General features: G+C 39.7%; 2 protein-coding genes across 2 annotated transcripts; both read left to right on the forward strand.

Annotated features, from left to right (window-relative positions):
- Positions 1-15,706: 15,706 nt before the first annotated feature.
- Positions 15,707-17,149, forward strand: LOC138902304 (uncharacterized). The gene has a single exon (XM_070190149.1). It carries the CDS (start codon positions 15,707-15,709, stop codon positions 17,147-17,149), a length of 1,443 nt encoding a protein of 480 aa, XP_070046250.1.
- A 195-nt stretch (positions 17,150-17,344) lies between these two features.
- On the forward strand, positions 17,345-17,833 carry LOC138902305 (uncharacterized). The gene has a single exon (XM_070190150.1). The coding sequence runs from the start codon at positions 17,345-17,347 to the stop codon at positions 17,831-17,833; it is 489 nt and encodes a 162-aa protein (XP_070046251.1).
- The last annotated feature ends 1,610 nt before the right edge of the window (positions 17,834-19,443 follow it).

Genomic DNA, 19,443 nt, shown 5'->3' on the forward strand with positions numbered 1-19,443 from the left:
TCACTTTGTGCTATTCCACATGTTTTGCTTCTGACTCAAACACTCTTTTTCGTAGTCTCTTATACTTAACCTGTGCCTCAGCCACCTCATCTATGATCTTATCCTTTAGATTGACTCCTAGATTGACGTCCCCTGCTACGTCATCCTCCAACCATGATAGATAGTAGTGCATATGACCGGCGTGATACCTGTCTGTCTCAATAGTTTATCTTTCCACAATGATCTTTTGGTTTCACATATGTTGTGCCTCGAACTTAACCGGAATGGCATCTCCTTTGAAGTCCACCTTGTACTTGACCATGTTGGAAACCCGCGGTATGACCTGTTTTCTTCCCGCTTGCCGCATTACCCTTATGGGAGCATAAGAATAGATGCCTCGCAATCCAGTTAGTACCAGGTGAGTAGTCCCCCTTGACCTTATGATGAACTCACTGCTAGGAAACCATTCAAACATCCAATGTACCTGCTCGTCTATCATATTGCTGAAGAAACGCACCCAACTTACAACATTTCTAGGTTGTGCAAACATGTCTGGGATAAATGTCATTTTCTTTGGGTGATGGTTAGCTATCTAGTCATTCAGCGGCCTTCGTAGAAGCTCTTGACGGTACTCGCCTCTCTGAAAGTGTTCCAACAGCCAGACTTGTAGTAACAGATTGCAACCATCAAAGTGTCCAAATCCCTGCTTGCACCGATCTAAAGCGAGGTACATCTCAGCTAAGATCATAGGGATAATGGTATAAGTTTGTCCCTTGATGCCCTCCATCAAGGTCTTGGCGACCGTGGCTAAGCGAATGTGAATCCTTTCTCCTTTCATTGGAAATATCAACAACCCCAAGAAGCAGACGACGAACACATAAACCCAGCGGTACGTCAAGCCCAAGGAAGTATTGATGAGTTCATCATTATGAAGACGATATGATTTGCCATGCCCATAATGCCCGTAAAGGAATTCAAAAGGGGTGTATGATTTCTTTAGACAAAGCAGTTCGTCATTCTTCTTAAAACCCATCATTTTCAAAATACTGCGGGGAGTGCGATTCTCTGGTACCAGTAATCCCGAACTATCCCATGGCAACTTGGCGAAGCCTTTTATTTCTTCTAGGAGAGGAGTCATTTCTATATTGCCAAATCGGAAAACAACTCACTTCTCATCCCAGAACATGGCAGTAGCCTCAATCAATTCTCTATTTGGTTGAATGTTTAGCAGGGATGGAAGGTTACCAAGTACTCTTCTCACATGATTTTTGTCGCAAGGTGCAAGGTCTTTACACCAGTCAAGTAGCAAAGGTTGGATGTTTTGGACCATACCGAACCTGGGGATTTCATGTTTCATTTCTGCAAACAAACTAACTTAGCCCTTTCCCCCTCCACATTTGACTACTTACACAATAATGATCAACACGTTGGCACATTTTCTCCAAGTAATTCACATAATATGAAAATGTCCATTGGGATTGTGGAAATCCCGTCGGACTTTGGACAAGGTTCATCTTAACGGGTTGTTACGTTATTAACACTTCAGCCTGTACTAAGTTTAGCATAATGCATGTACACTTCAAGTTTGAATAGGGTTTCTAGAATGGTCTAGACTGGAACTCCCAAGTGGACAACTTGAGGGGGAAAGGCACGGGACTGTCGACTGCACCGCTGATCAACTAGTCTACTGTAAATAAACTTTTCCAATTTAAAAGTGGTAATTTTCAGAAGAGCATGGACACTCATCAAGCGCCGCTATGTTGATAATCGGCATGAGTGGAATATGATGTGAAGTATGCTTTATGCAGAAATAATAACACGTTGGCAAGTATTTGCACGATAAAATACGTAAAAGCAGTAAATAAAAATAGCAAAAGTAAATAGAAAAGAAAGACAAAAGAATATATGCGGGAACGTAATGAAGCAGGTAAGGAAGTGGGGATGGGAAAGGCATGATATAGAAGTTTTAGACAAGATAGAAAGAGACGAAGAGCGGTCACAACAAACAAAGGAGGATAGGGGAAATGATGCCATAGCAAATTTAAATAAATATAGGTGAATAAGGGAAGGGATGTGCATATCATAGTAAATTTAAACAAATAAAGGGTGAAATGAGGAAGGGATGTGCATGTCATAGTAAATTTTAACAAATCGAGGCGAATAAAAATAATCCACATAAGTGAAGTTCATTATGGTAAGAGCCTAAGTATAGATCCCCAGCAGAGTCGCCATGCTGTCGCGCACCGTTTTCTCGCGAAAGCGGTTTTCGACGTGTGACAACTTTTTTAAAGGAGGCATTAAATGAGAAGAGTCGCCACCTAGCGATTTTAAGGTGCGTTAGGACACATATTTGCAAATAACTATGTTTGATTAGTCAGCGTTACCAAAGATTGGATAAGGGCTCAAATTACCTCGAAGAGAAGGTGTTAGGCACTCTTCGAGGTCTACAACTGTGGGTCCCGGCCGAACATTAAACTATGTGGATTATATAATTTAGCTAGGTGATCAAATAAGGGAAAATTAGAAGTCGAAGAGTCTTATTAAAACATATGAGTATCAGTAAAAATCTTAATAACTACAAGGATACAACTGCATCGATCTATAACAAATACATAAAGAAAAACAAAACTGAAGGAAAAAGGGAGGTCCTAAGTTTTTAAGCCTAAAGGATCACCCCGTGCAATATAAATAATACTTTGCAACTTCCCTTAGGTAGGATTTGCTCATATTATCCAACGAGCACAGAATATCATCTCCTGCTACCTGATTACTATGTTGAAGTTGTTTACCTAAAAGCGCTCTAATTCAATTCTAGGTCGTACCCTATGCGTGCGCTGCCGGTCCCATACCTATGGTCCAGGAGACTTCGGACCTCTATTTGGGTGGTTCTAGACTTCACTTAGGATGCTCAAAATGATAAAACTAGCACACGTTCAAAAACATGTAGAACCACACATAAGTACAATTAAAGGCTCAAGTTAACCTCCACACATAAGCAACAATGCACGCGGGCAGTTAGGCAGTAGACAATTTCAGACGCATTAGAGTCATTAAGTCCTATAAGCATAGTTTCTAGGTGATTCTTATTTCTAAGTATTATATTGGTAGTATGGCAACGTATAGGCAGATTAAAGCATTGCAAATCCTATAGGCACGATTTCTAATTACTTGTACAATACGGCAGTGAAATGATCTCAGAATCCCGAACCGGTGCTGGTTTTATAGGCATACTTCTCAGGCAGATGGCAGTGTCCCATAGACGTGATTTTCTAACAGTTCGAATTCATTTTATATAAATTATACCTATAGGCATGTCATCCAAGTGTGGCAATGCAACGAAGTAACAAAGTGATTGATTAATTGATTAAAATCCTATAGTCATGATATCTAAAGGAGCGGTGTGTTAAGAGAAATAGAAATAATTGATTTAATAATTAATTGAAACCCTATAAACATGATATCTAGATGGGCCATAACAAAACATGTGCTATTTATCCTATGGACATGATGTCTAAGTGTGCATAATAGTAAACCTAGAAACAAGTATAGGAAATACTTAAACATACTTTAGACAGGTTGAGTGAAGTGTGTGCGATTTCCTACAAGCATGACTTATATGAGTGGCACATAGACCCTATAAGCATGTTTTTCTACTCTTTTTATGCAAGCACTAGAATATACCCGCTTCCCCCAATTCCACTAATCACCCCACTATTCGTTACTACAGATTATTACAGGCCCAAATAGAATGAAACAGTTACAGACTTAATAGGGCGGCTACAGGCCCAAGATACAGCAAATACAGGATACCGCAGGCTGATTCTGGGTCTTCAACTGAGCCTGGAATCTTAGGTAATGAATAGGCCCAAACTCCAGGTGGCTATTAATACGCTTCAGTTTTGAGTACAAAACTGGTCCGATAACTAGGCCCACACTTTAAAATAGCTTCCTTGCTTACCCAGGGAATGCTAAATAACTGTAGCAACATAAGTGACAAGCTTGGTACTAGCCGAACTTTAAGACTTAGGAGTTTCATCTTTTAATGCTATAACTAACAAAGAGAGAGCATGGATTTACAGACAAAGACATGCAAATAAGGTTACACAAAATGCTTTACAGGCACATATGGTATAAACAAAACAAGTTTCCAATGATAGGTTTGAATATCATAAGTTAGCAAACTATGCCAGATAGAGTTTCAAAGCAAAGCATAGTCCAGAATTAACCTGAAGGACTTTATACAATTACCCTGAGAATCTAGCAAAGTCATAGACAGGAATAAGTGGATGGCAGTTTTCACATGAAAGTATTTAACGCGAAAGCCTAATGAGAATAGGGTCATCAACAGCACAGTGACAGGCTAATGGGCATAGTTAAGAACAGTTGGCAAACATATCACTAGTTGAACATGACCCTTAACATGATGGGCATTACTATATCACTGAGACTCTAAAGAACTCATGGTAGATAAAAGAATATGTCAATTACAGGTCAATAGGACCAGCAAACATTAGGATTCATGTCAGTCGATCCCACATGAACGAAAACTACGCATTGACATTTATCCCAGAAGCAATGTTAAGGGGGCACGATTGACAAGTCAAAGAACATAACTACTAGAGTTACAAATTGTAGATAAATAAGTTTGGTTATATATCAAAATAGTGCTACAACATGGGAGAATCAGGAATCAGTTTGTAGGAAATAATTGATTATTCTTAAAGGGTTCAAGAGGAAGAGATTCATTAAGGCACACGTATGAACTTATAACAAGCACAGAACATGACATTTGGGCTAGCATGAACATGGTCAGTAAGGTAAAACTTAAGAGGGCCAGAAACTATTCGAATCAAATATGCAGAGTGAAAGCCTACTACACATGTTGAAACCATTCCAGTGCGATACTAGAGGTCATGTAGCTTGCAGAATAACATTGAGACAGTTGATTTATAGAATGCACACAATAATATAATACCGCAAGTTCACAAATAACAGAGAAACTTAAGGCATGCTTGTCTAAAAGTTCAACCAGTATTAGCATACAGAGTATACATATAAGCAAGTAAAGGAATATCAATGAAGGCTATGATAGTCAAGAATGCTAACCAGTTGCGAAGATAAACAAACAAAAGGGTGAGTAACCCAGAATCTCAGTAGTGACAGCAACAGGAGTTTCAGAGTTCACAGGAGTTTCAGTGAGCCCCGGGCAGTGCTCGCACTAGGGAAGTTAATAGAGAAGATTACGGTGGCCTTGGCTTCCAGTCTACCACAATCAAGAGAGAGCAAAAATAATAGAAAAATGAAAATGAAGGATTAACAGTAGGTGTTAAGCCACTAGCCTCTCTCCAAGTGGGATTAGGGGAGGGGCTTATATAGTGGTAAAATCAGGCAGATAAACAAGGAAAGAAATCAAGTAAACATGAACAAAAAAGGTGAGATCACGCATACAAGTCACTAGGGGAACCGGAAAGGAAAGAAAATCAAACTCCAACCCTAGTTAGGGTTTAAAACTCAAAATCGGCCAACTGGTATGAAGAATCCAATTTTTCTTAGCGTATATGGACGAAATATTGTCCAAATCTTCAAGATTGCGTCGATTCTTGTCCGATACAGAGGTGGTATTTGCCAAAATTGGGCAAATACCTAAGTAATACCATAAATGTGTGACCAGTACCAAAGGAACCCAAATATGATAAGCAAATAATGGTAAAATCCCATTATCAGCCGGATTAGGAGAGGGAATTAAAGTGAAGTCGGCTAGGGTTTCTTTGATAAAGAGAGGATGAGAGGGCTAAGTGGCGGTTGGTTGAGAGAAATGGTCTCTAGGATTAGGGTGAGGAGTTATAAGGAAAAGGGAAGGTTATTATGGGCAATTGATCATTTGAGATCAACGGCCAAGATAGAAAGGGGAGCGGGGTGGGTCGTGTAAGCGGTCTCGACCGGGTTCAAATAAAAGGGTAGTTTGGTTTAGGCCTGGGCAGCTTGGGGTTGGGCTCCTTTGTTTGGACCTCAGTTGGTTCGAAAATAAGGCTTAATTTGGGCCAGATTTTTAAGTAAGAGATTAAGGGGAAATAATTTAATAAAAATAGTTAAATAAAAATATAAAAATACTATTTATGCAAATTAATACTTTAAAACAATAGTTGAAGATTATAAAAAATGCAAAAAATTATTTTGACATTAACAAAACGGCAAATGCAATTAATTGTAAAAGTATAGGCTATTATTGCAAAATTACGTATTTAGCATAAAAAGTGCAAAAACTATAATTATATAAAATAAAGTAAAATATTATGAAATATATATATGGATGCAAATAATAAATTTGGATGATTAAGTCATTACAAATTAATTTGAAAGGGTAATTGATAAATAATCAAGTAATTAAAATAAAAACAAATCAATTTTAAAGCTCTAAAAATTGCGGATAATTATAGAAAATACTTGTATAAATCTTATAAATTAAATAATGAGTGCAAAATTGGGTATCAGCATGCATGACACCTGGAACCTGACCAACGTGGACTCGCTGCTCCGGAGTACGGGCGGGGGGAGTCTGAGCTACTCCCCCGATCTGTGTAGTAGCTGGTGCAACCGGAATCAACCCCGCCTGAGCCAATATACCAAACATGCTCAGGAACCGTGCTAATGTCTCCTGAATTCGTAGGGTAACAATAAGCACCTCCGGTACTTGTCCCCTAACAGGAGCTACTGGCGGCTCCTCAACTGCTGTTGTGACAGGTGCTCTAGATGTAGAACGTGCTCCTCTTCGGCCTCTTCCTCTGCCTTGGCCCTTAGCAGCACTGGCTCTTGGGGCAACCGCATTGTTAACTGCAGCTCGTGTCCTCACCATTTGTGAGAGAATAGAATGACAAAGGTTCAAATCCCGAGATCAATAAACTCGTATGATAGAAATGAAAGAAGTGAAATTGTCCTAATAATTCTGTAGCCTCTCGAAAATAAGTACAGACATCTCCGTACTGATTCGCAAGACTCTAGTAAACTCGCTTACGACTTGTAGCACCTATGAACCTAGAGCTCTGATACCAACTTGTCAATACCCCAGTTTTCCTCTGTAGGATGTCGTGATAGCACCTAATCTCTACGACTAGGTAAGCCTAACACTTATTAAATAAATTGACAGAAAGTAACCAACATAATTATTAAGCAGAAACTGGATATTTTTAAATGACCTCAACATTTACAACATGAAATAACATCCCAAAACCGGTAGTACAGGTCATAAGCTCTACTGAGTTTACTAGAAAAATCCCTAAATACAAATGTTTGGAAAAGGATTAAACAGTACAAGTATAAAATTTGAAGGTGACTCTGAGGCCTGCGAACACAGCGGCAGGTTTACCTTGAGTCTCCACATCAATGCTCGACCAGCTAGCTAATAATCAACAATATACGAGGCACCTGGATCTGCACAAAAATATGAAGAAGCGTAGTATGATTACATCACAGCAGAACCGGTAAGTATCAAAACTAACATCGGTAGAGTAGTGACGAGGGGCAATCAAGACACCTACCAGACTAAACAACCTTAACAAGTGTGAAGGTGAACTAACAGAAAAATAATATAAATATAAAGCTAAGGAGGATAAGGAATACAAAACAATACTTGCAATGATACGCTGGTAACATCAATATTTAACAGGAAGTAGTCAAGTAATAATGTTGTAGAGTAAGATGATCATAGTATAAGTCCGGTGAAACCAAATAAAGAAAAACTAGCAACAACTCAATAAGAATGACCGCTTTCACACAGATCTGTTCAAGTATTTCCATGAGGTACTGAACCTCATAATCACAGCTCACGGGTCCCAAGTCATGAGCCCTACTCAAATGATATCTTGTGCCCACATTACAACTCATAACTACACGGATGACTCACGTGCCAATAGATAATCCTCACACATAAGGCAAGTAGACAAGAGTACGTATAATGGTCAATGACGTCAGGATTCATCTTCTAAAATCGATATGGGTAATTTAACTATGTGTATGCTTGTACAAGTGTTCTACCACAATTCAAGTCAAAAATAAGAGTAGATACAATGAATGACACATAAGAAACGATCACCACGCAATGTATAGTGTAATAAAGGCAGTAATGAAGTTTGAAGCAACGACTAGCACAACAAGATTAGCTACATAGAACTAAGCAAATAGTTCAACACGGAGGAAGACAATTAATAGTATGCTAAGGAGACACAAATCAAAGGCAAGTACAAAAGAATGGGGAAATGAAAACAAGAGCCCTACCGAGGTACCGCCTTGTAGTCTCAAATTATAAAATGAATCACAAACTTTCCTTATATCATCTTGGGAGCCTTTATATTTAGTTTTTAAAATCATTTTTTCCGAAATAGCATCCCGCATTTTAGACCACCTTATCACACCGCATGGCTTCTAGTAGTTCCCCTACTAGCCACACGTTTCAAGCCCACCTTATCTTACCGCATGCAATTCAACACCCAACCTTATACCACAACAGGCGTATCTATAATAATAACAGCACGGCAGAAACCTCGTCCAACACAACAACAACAACACGGCAAAAACCTCGTGCAAACACAATAACAACAGCACGACAGAAACTTTGTGAAAACAACATAAGAATTATCTCAACAATAACACGTATGACAAAACATAACATCTCAGATAAATGACTTTCACAATATGTGCCCACATGCCACAACATTTCCTCAAAACAATTTCAATATCACAACCACGCATAGCCCTCGGTTCAACAATACTGAATACAACAGCAACAACGATAATAATACGAGAATACGGCAAGAAAATCAACCCAGGAACTTCAAAACACAATGAAACGGAAGAACGAGCTCACAATGAAAGACACAACAGGGAATAATGGTTTCAAAAAGAATAGCTCGACAAGGATGAGATAATGTTTAACAATGATTCCACAAAGGTACAATTCAACGATAAGAGGGATAACATGAATCAATGATTCCAAATAAGGATAAGTCAACAATGATAAGGGATAACAAAACATCATTTAGAGTTGATCAATTACGGAAGAGATACAACAAATTCAATTAAGGATAAGCAGATTATGGAAAAGATATTAATAACTTCAATCAAGGATAAATAATTACGGAAAGGATAGCATGGCAATAAAAGAGGCAACAACTTCAGTTAAGGCACATAAGAGTTTAATCGGCAATAAGGGTAAAACATGAAGCAATTAATCCAAATAAGACATGTAAGGGTGAATTTAGTAAATGGGGAATTTAACATGATAAAACAACTTCATATTTAAAGGACATAAAAACCTAAGAACCCTAAACAGTCAAATTTCTACAAATAAGCCTGACTATGGACTCGTCACCTTGCGTACACGGAGCTTCACATGACACAATTAGCACAAGTAACTCAAATCCTAAGGGGTAATTCTCCCACACAAAGTTAGGCAAGATACTTACCTCAAAAAAGCTAGACCGATACTCTAAAACGACCTTATCGAGTAAACCAACCTCCAGAGGGCTCAAATCTAACCAAAGTAACTTCAAATCATAAATAAAACTCATAGGAAACAATTCCGGTTAATAAAACTTCGATAAAAAACTGAAGCTTTACTCTGTGCTCGTTGAGTATCTTGTTCTGTTTTACGCTCTTGGTCGGCTAAAATCCAAGGCTACCGGGTTAGCTTCTAAACCTTCGCAATATTTATTCCATTATGTTAGCATATTTTCTAAAACTGCATGACTTCATGTATTCCATTGACTCTTTTCCTATCTAAATTCTACCTATAATTACTAGCCTAATAATGTCTTTGCACCTAGCTTAGTCAATTTGGACAGATTGAAACATGTTTAGCTTGGTGATTGCTGATAATCTGGATGTTCTGCCTTGATTATATGGCTTGATCCATGTGTTCTGCCTAATTCTGAATCTCTAGTGATCAATTTTTGTCATTAATATGCCTTAGTTTGTTTAAGACCTTCATTCTAAATGTTTAGTGTGCCCCTACGAATATGATTATCACTTTATGTGTTCTTGCCATATCCAATGCTGCACCTCTAACAACTTGTTATCCCTTAAACTTGACTGATACCCTCTATGATATCTAATCCTGTTTGTATTATATTGTGTAATCCTGAGTTTGGGTATAATCTGATCCTTTAAGTCCTAAATTAGTTGCATTACTTGGTTTTAATAGTATAACACCATTGCCTGTTAACTTGCAACTTGCAATCCCAAGCTCCTTATTCCTTATCATATGTCACCTTGCCCAGTGTGTTAATTTGCTTTTGGAGTTCATTATATGATTATCTTACAAGTTTGTAAATGTTTTCCAAACCTATTACCCTACTACTATTTTCACTATTTATTTCTTGTTTAATTCTGGGGCTGGCTAAAAGCCAAAGTCTCCTCTATCAACCTCCCTAGTATGAGCACTGCCCTGGGTTCTTGAAGCCCTTGGTAAATGGTTTGTGTAAATGGTTATTGATCATCAGTGGTTACTCAGTATTGGCTATTTTGTATAAATGAAGATTGTTTTCTGGGTTTGATTGGCTATGACTTCTGGGCTGTGGTGAAACCTGCATGGATACAAAATTTGAAAGCCTGGCCAGGCTGGGTGTACTTTGGGCCTGTCTTAGGCCCACTATAGTGATTTCGTAACTTTGTAATTTGATTCATTCATTGGGCTTGTAATAATGCTGTAATAACAATTGGGGTGTTAGTAAAATTGGGAAAAGGGTTTATTCTAATATTTGCATGAACGGGTAGAAATCCTGCCTATAGGTGTTTAATTTACTCAACATGTTATGCTCCTATGTGTTGTTAGATAACCTGCCTATAGGACCTGAGTGTTTAATCCGTTTAACATATTCTGCTCCTATGTGTTTTATTAGATACCATGCCTATAGGAAATAAAGTGTCAATGACCAATCTTTCAATTTACATAACTGTAGCGTATTCATTAGATACTATGACTATAGGGCTAGGTTAGCTTACGTTCTACAAAACATCTGCATTTAGAAATCATGCCTATTGGGTTTTAATTGGTTAATTCGCTGTTATACTGCCCACCTAGGAGACATTCCTATAGGAGCTAAGTATAAAAAATCAATTTCAATTGTTATTCGTTAGAAATTCTGCCTATAGGTTAATATTGAACTTTCAACACTGTTTTGTTGCCACTATTAGAAAGCATAACTATAGGATCAAACTAAGTAATTCTTAATATCTCTCGTGTTTATCACTGCCAAATACTGCGTAAATCACTTAGATAGCATGCCTATAGGTTTTAACCGTTTATACTTATAATCAGTAGGCAACTATGCAGTCGCTCAGAAATTATACTTTGCATAATTGCCCGCATGATCAAAATCCAGAATCACATAGAAATCATGTTTATAGGATTTAATGATTTTAACTCAGTCTTAATTCTGCGACTGTCAAACGCCAATTTGTTTGCGTGCATTTGTTGTCTAAGTGCGGAGGCTAGCTTGAGCCCTTATTTGCTTTTATATGAAGTCCAACTTGCTTTTGTATTTCGCATAATTTTATAATTTTGAGCAACCTAAGTTAAGTCTAGGACCACCCAAAATAGAGGTCCAAACGCTTCTGGGGCCATAGGCGTGGGACGAGTAGTGCATGCTTAAGGTACGTCTTAGAATCAATTAGTGTGCCTTAGGTAACAACTTAAAGATAGTAATTGGGGTAGCAGGAGATGATAGTCTATGCCCGCTGAATAATACGAGTAACACCCCATCTCGACGGAGTTACGAAGTATTATTTATATTGCACGGGGTGATCCTTTTGGCTAAAACACTTAGGACCTCCTACCTTGCCTTAAAATCAATTATTTCGTTTATTTGCCCAATTTTGTCTTTTCTCTTTATTTGGATTAATTCATATAATTCGAGTTTGGTCGGGACCCATAGTTGTGGACCTCAAGGAATGCCTAACACCTTCTCCTCGAGGTAATTTGAGCCCTTACCCGATCTTTGGTGAGGCAAATTAGTTAAACCAGAGTTACTTACAAATAGGTGCCCTAACGCACTTCAAACCCGTTAGGTGGCGACTCTCTCTTTTAACACCCTTCATTTAAAAGAGTTTTCATGTGTCGAAACCCTATTTCGCGAGAAAGAGGGGCGCGACAGCATGGCGACTCTGCTGGGGATATTGTTTAGGCTCTTACCATAACGAACTTGGTCTATATGAATTAGTCTTCTCTGATAAGCGTGTCTTTGTTATTTTGCTGTTACATGAATATCCCGCTCCCGTTTCCCTTTTATTGCTACATGCACATCCTTTCCCCTATTTTCCCTTTATTTGAATTCATATTAATATGCAAATCTCTGCTTAATTCGGTTACAATATGTGTTTCCCTTTAGTCACGTTTACTTACTGCAAATAATTTTTAAATTTGTTACATCATGTTCCTCCCTACCCCTACTCCCTTGCTTACTTTATTACAATTTTCACATTACGCAAACTAACTTATTCCTTGTTTTCCTTTCTTTTTATGTCTTTACGTTATATTTAATACTGTATTTATTGACTACATCATGCAAAATACTTGACAACGTGTTGTTTTATCTTTACATAAAGCATGCTCCACATCATATTCCACTAGTGCGTAACTAATACCATAGTGGCACTTGATGAGTGTCTGCGCTCTTCCTAAATCACACTTTAAATTCGAAAAGGCTTATTTGCGGAAAAACTAGTCGATCAGCGGTGTAATCAACGGTTTCGTGCCTTCCCCTCTCAAGTTGTCTACTTGAGGGTACCGGTCTAGACTCTTTTAGAAACCCCCACTCTAATATTAACCATGCATGCATCATGTTTAAACCTAGTATGGGTTAGAACGCTGTCCACGTAATAACTCTCTAAGGCAAGCCTTGTCCAAAGCCCGCCGGGATTTCCTTAAACCCAAATGGGTACAATCATGATATGTGCATTATTTGGAGAAAACGTGCCGATATGCTAATCAGTAATGTGTAAATAGTCGAATCCGGAGGGGGAAGCGGCTAACTTTATTTGTTTTGAAGAAATGAGGCACGAAGTCCCCAAGTTCGGCATGGTTTGAAGTATCCCACCTTTGTTGCTAGATTAGTGGGAAAATCTCTCGCCAAATGACAAAAACCATGTGAAAAGAGTTCACGGTAATTTACCTTCTTTGATAGATATTCAGTAGAACAATATGTTAATTGAGGCTGCCACGATGTTCTGGGATGAGAAGAGGGTCGTCTTCCGTTTTGGTGATATAGAAATGACTCCCTTTCTAGAGGAAATAGGAGGCTTCGCTGGGCTCCCATTGGATAGCCCTGGCTTGTTGGTACCGAAAAATTGTACTTCTCGAGGTTTCTTAAAAATGATGGGTTTCAGGAAAAATGATGAGTTAGTGTGTCTGAAGAAATCTTACATACCATTCGACTTCCTTTACGAGTGTTATGGTCATAGCAAGTCATATCGTCTTTACCATGATGAATTTGCCATCACTTCTTTGGGTTGGGCTTATCGCCGGGTTTTTGTATTCATTGTCTGTTTTTTGGGGATGCTGATATTCCCGATACAAGGAGAAAGGATCCACACATGCCTAGCTATAGTCACTAAGACCCTAATGGAAGGAATTGAGGGGCAAACATACACTATTGTCCCAATGATCATGGCTGAGATGTACCGAGCCTTAGACAGTTGCAAAAAGGGATATAGGAATTTCGAGGGTTGCAATCTGCTGCTACAAATATGGTTGTTGGAACATCTTCAGAGATGACAATACCGTCAAGAATTTTCGCGACGACCATGGAATGACCACATAGCTTATTACCATCCGAAGAGAATGACTTTTATCCCAGACAGGTTTGCACAACCGGGAAACACTGTGAGATGGGTATATTTCTTTAGCAATTTGACTGATGACAAAGTACATTGGATGTTTGAGTGGTTCCCTAGCACTGAATTCATCATCAGGTCGAGAGATGTTCCTCATCTAGTGCTAATCGGATTAAAGGGAATCTATCCTTATGCGCCTATCAGATTTATGAGGCAAGCTGGGAGAAAATAGGTTATACCATGAGTTTCCAAAATGGTTCATTACAAAGCAGACTTCCAAGGGAATGCCATCCCATTCATGTTTGAGGCACAATATATGTGGAATCAAAAGATTATTGTGGAGAAAGATACCATCGAGCAAGATAGGTATCACAACGTCCATGTGTACTTCTACCCATCATGGTTGGTCGATGACATAGTAGGAGAGGTTAAGCCAGGGGTTGATTTGAGAAATAGGGTTATAGACGACGCTGCTGATGCACAAGTCAAATACAAGAGGTTGCGTAAAAGGGTCTTTGAATCTGAGGCCAGGCATTTGGAACAACATAAGGTGGACATGGAAGCAATGAATGAATAGAAGGGAATCGCTACTAAATCAACATAAAGGTTGGAGTATTTGGAGCAAGGTTTGATGGAACTTGAGGGAAAGATAAGGAAAAGGGTCTCGGATTGTCAGAACGCAGAGGGCAATGAAGAAGGAAATCTAGATAGGGCGTATCTGCTGTTGGACATGCGCGACCTGTGGAATCTGATTGACGGGACTAAGAAGGACAAGCTTGGAGAAGGTACCTCTGGGACCAAGTAGATTAGGAATGACGTTTTCTAGATTCGTTTTAGAATTTGATTGTAATAAGGCAAATGCCACTAGTGACTCTTTCTAATTATTATCGTTTTAGTACAGATTTGGTCTATTTATCATATTAATGAAATGGTGCAGTTATCGACATTGAGTTTTCTCCAAAGCTATATGTCGTTAGGCCTACCTCGGGCAAGATGAGGTCCCCAAATTAGGACGCGGATTTATAATTCTGCAATATGTGTTTAAATATCGTAATTATCCTTTTAATACTCTTTACTGACTTGTTTACCTTTTGTTTTTCTTCTTTTCTTTGTTTATTCCCATCCCCTGAGGTTGGTTTGTGCATACTGGCATCATCGGCATATCATACCAGATCTAGAGGTCCTCCACCTCCTCCTCCTCCAAGTGATCCTAAGAACAAAGGAAAGGCTGAGATGGATGATATGAGCGGTATCAGGAAAGACAACGCTACACATGAAGATAATGTTAAGACTTCGGATGGTAGAAGTACACCGGCATAGAATGACTTGGTTTTGCGATTAGAGCAAAAGATACTGGAGTTACAAGGGGAACTTGAGCAGCTCCATAACTTGGAAAACCTTTCACTCACCCTGAATGTCCACGACATCAACCAACAAAATGCCCAAAATCCAACACCCCCAAAATCCTCCCGTACCTCATCAATACACCATGCCTCCCCAAAATCCTAGTCCTCCACCAGTACCAACTCCTCCACAACACCAACATCATCCAACCCAGTAACCACAAACTACTACCTACCACACTCCTCAAAACACACCACAACCTACCCCTGATCCCCAGAACTCAACCAATGAGCACCAATACACCCAAATCCCTGGAATCCACCAAAGTAACCCCATATAAGTAGAAACCTTACCTCACATTTCACAACAAACCCCGTACACACCAGAATCCACCGAGAAGGACCTGCTCATCAAGAACATGGCGGAAGAACTTTAGAAGATTACAAGTCGAGTCCAAGGTGTTGAAGGTGGTAAAGGCATCGAAGGTTTGAACTATGAGGATTTATGTATTCAACGGGACGTAGAACTGCCAGAGGGTTATAAACCTCCAAAGTTCAAAATGTTTGACGGGACAGGTGATCCAAAGGTACATCTAAGGACGTATTGCGACAAGCTCGTAGGGGTTAGTAAAGATGAAAGAATCCGCATGAAGCTATTCATGAGGAGCCTCACTGGAGATGCCCTATCCTGGTACATCAGTCAAAATCCAAAGAAGTGGATTAATTGGGTAAGCATGGCGTCAGATTTCATGGACCGGTTCAGATTCAATACAGAGAATGCACCAGATGTCTTCAATATCCAGAATCTTAAGAATAAGCCAACAGAGACTTTCCGCGAGTATGCTACTCGATGGAGATCAGAAGCTGCAAAGGTAAGGCTGACATTAGAAGAAGAACAAATGAACAAATTCTTTGTCCGGGCCCAGGATCCGCAATATTATGAGAGGTTGATGGTTATTGAAAATCATAAATTCTCCGACATCATCAAATTGGGAGAAAGAATAGAAGAGGGAATCAAAAGCGGGATGGTAACAAATTTCGAGGCACTCCAAGCTAGGAACAAAGCCTTGCAGTCAGGAGGCATATCCAAAAAGAAGGAAGTAGGGGCCGTGATGGTAGCCCAAGGTCCGAAATCTCCTTTCACATACCAAACACCTCCACCCACATATCAGCCTTCATCTCCTAGATATCAACAACCCGCTACCGCCTACCACACTTACAACACTCAGCCAGCATATTACCACTCACCACCAGCCCGCCAAAATTACCAAACACCTAGGCCAAATTTCGATCGTAGGCCGCCCAGAAAATACACTCCTATTGCCGAACCTATTGACCAGTTGTATGAGAGATTGAAAGCTTCTGGTTATGTCACTCCCATTCCCGCTGTCGCCATGGAATATTCCTCTCAATGGGTCAATCCGAATAAGACATGTGCCTACCATTCGGGCATGAAGGGTCAAACTATTGATGAATGCCGCACTTTAAAGGATAAGATCCAGACACTGATTTATACCAAAGTTATACAGGCAAAAAAAACTACACCTAATGTCCACAACAATCCCCTCCCGGATCACAGGGGCTCGGGGGTAAATGTGATTGAAACTGATGAAGAATGGGATCCGGAAGGGTCAATTGGACTCATTCGAGAAGGGGATGAACCCAAAATGCCTCCAGTCACTCTCACACCAATTATGGTACATATAGAGTCACCGATTGAAGTTGAGGTAGCCGCATCTACTCCATTCGAGGTTGAAGTAACAACGCCCTCAGCCATGCTAACTCCGTTTAAAGTAGAAGTGACCACACCATTCACCATAACGGTAGCACCCACACCATCCTTTAATTCCAATGTTGTGCCCTGGGACTATACTGCAGAAGCGAGAAGGAAAGGAAAGGGGAAAATGGAAGAAACTGGTGCAGCACAAGGTATGACCAGAACTGGTAGGGTTTACATGCCCGAGCATTTGGGGGAAACAAGTAAAGAAGCCGCTTCCAGGTAGCCTATCATTGAAACCGGCTCGGATGATCTTTGGAGAAAGGTGCAATCAAGGGAGTATTCTTTGATTGATTATTTAAACAAAACCCCTACTCATATATCCATTCTATCACTGCTACAGAATTCTGAGGCACATAGAAACACATTGATGAAAGTGTAGAATGAGGCTTATGTACCCAACAACATTACGAGTGGAGAGATGGCCAACATGGTAGGAAAAGTATTGGAAAGACATAAGATCACTTTCCACGAAGATGAACTGTCGCCGGAAAGGTTGAGTCACAACAGGGCACAACATATCACAGTGCAGTGCGCAGACAAATTCATTGCCACGGTCTTGATAGATGGGGTTTCAAGTCTCAACATCTACCCGTTGACTACATTGAAGAGGTTAGGTAAAGGTTTGCATGAGATACTAGAAGGAACTATGAACGTAAAAGCGTTCGATGGGTCTCAAAGGGCCACAATCGGAGAAACCAACATCTGCTTACAAATGGGTCCAATTTGGTTGGATGTTGAATTTCAAGTGCTTGACATATCCGCCTCATACAATCTGTTATTGGGACGACCTTGGATACACGCCGCTGGGGCTGTAGCGTCTACTCTGCATCAGGCTGTGAAGTTCGAATGGAATCATCAGGAGGTGATCATTCATGGATACGGGAGTATCCTTATTTACACCAACTAGACTGTCCCGGTTGTGGAGAATAGAAGGAAGTTAGGGGGAGAGATTTAACATCGCATTGAGCATGTTAACGCGATCGAGAAGGACAAATGGTAGAGTAGCAAAATAGAAAGAATATTGGCATGGATAGGGTATGAACCCAGCATAGGTCTTGGCAAGAATCTCCAAGGGATCACCAAACCAATACAATTAAAATGTCATGGCACGATCTTTGGACTGGGATATCAGTACACCTGGCACGAGTATCAGAATTGCTTGCCACCATGTCATGGTCCTTATTACCCTCTTGATCAGCCAATACCACATTTGAGCCAATCCTTCCATCAGGTCGATATGATGTAGAGATCTGAAGAAGATGAAATTCTAGCTGGTTTAAGGAATCTATTCTTGGAAGATGAAGATATGGACTGCAGCGTAATAGTTGAGGAGGGGGAGGAGGAAGGCCTCGTTATCCAAACAATGGAGAAGGGAGTTGTTCTCAGAAACTGGACTGCCATACCATCAAGGGCCTGCCGAGTTCATGGGTAGCCTGGCTGTTAGTGTCATTTATTTTTAAAAAAAATCTTATGAGCATTTTAAAAACATTTTCAGTATTTTATTTTGAAACCTTTCTTTGAATCATTAAGAATCGCTTTTGTTTGACATCTTGATAATTATCAATGGTTTGCTATTTTATTATTTAGTACTATTCTCTACATTGTTCTCTCTACAACATTAATATTTCTTATTGTGATGAACCAACAACTGTGACATGTAATGAGACAACGCAACATAAGGATAGTGACTCAGAGGAAATAGAAGAAGAGGATATGATACTTGAGTAAATTGTTAGAGAAGTTGAAGATTTTGAGAACAAGCCTAAGTCCAACATGGACGAAACCGAGATAGTCAATTTGGGAGATTCTGAAACAGTCAAAGAAACTTGCATAAGCATTCACCTGTCACCATCAGAGAAAGACGAATACACCCATTTCCTGAAAGAATATGAAGACATTTTCACATGGTCTTATGATGATATGACTGTTTTGAGCACGTCCATAGTAGCCCATAAACTACCCACCAACCCAATGTGTCCGCCAGTAAAGCAGAAGCTCAGAAAGTTCAAGCCAGATATAAGTCTAAAAATCAAAGAAGAAGTCACCAAGTAAATCAAAGCTAAGGTTCCCAGAGTGGTTAAATATCCAACTTAGTTGGCTAACATCGTGCCAGTTCCAAAGAAGGATGGGAAGTCAGAGTATGCGTCGATTATCGGGACCTAAATAGAGCAAGTCCCAAAGATGATTTCCCGTTACCCAACATACACATACTGATCGACAACTGTGCCAAGCATGAACTCCAATCCTTTGTGGATTGCTTCGCAGGATATCATCAGATCTGGATGGATGAAGAGAATGCCGAAAAGACAGCTTCTTTGATCGACTTCGAAGGTACAATTTGAAATTGAATTCTGCAAAATGTGCCTTCGGGGCCCCCGCACGAAAGTTGTTACGATTCATCGTCAGCTGCCGAGGAATTGAGCTAGACCCATCAAAGGTGTTATCCAGGATTTGCCACCTCCAAAGAACAAGAAAGATGTAATGAGATTCTTGGGACATCTTAATTACATCAGCCGC

Source organism: Nicotiana tomentosiformis, chromosome 12 (genome assembly GCF_000390325.3).
Source record: "Nicotiana tomentosiformis chromosome 12, ASM39032v3, whole genome shotgun sequence".
Taxonomy (NCBI): Eukaryota; Viridiplantae; Streptophyta; class Magnoliopsida; order Solanales; family Solanaceae; genus Nicotiana; species Nicotiana tomentosiformis.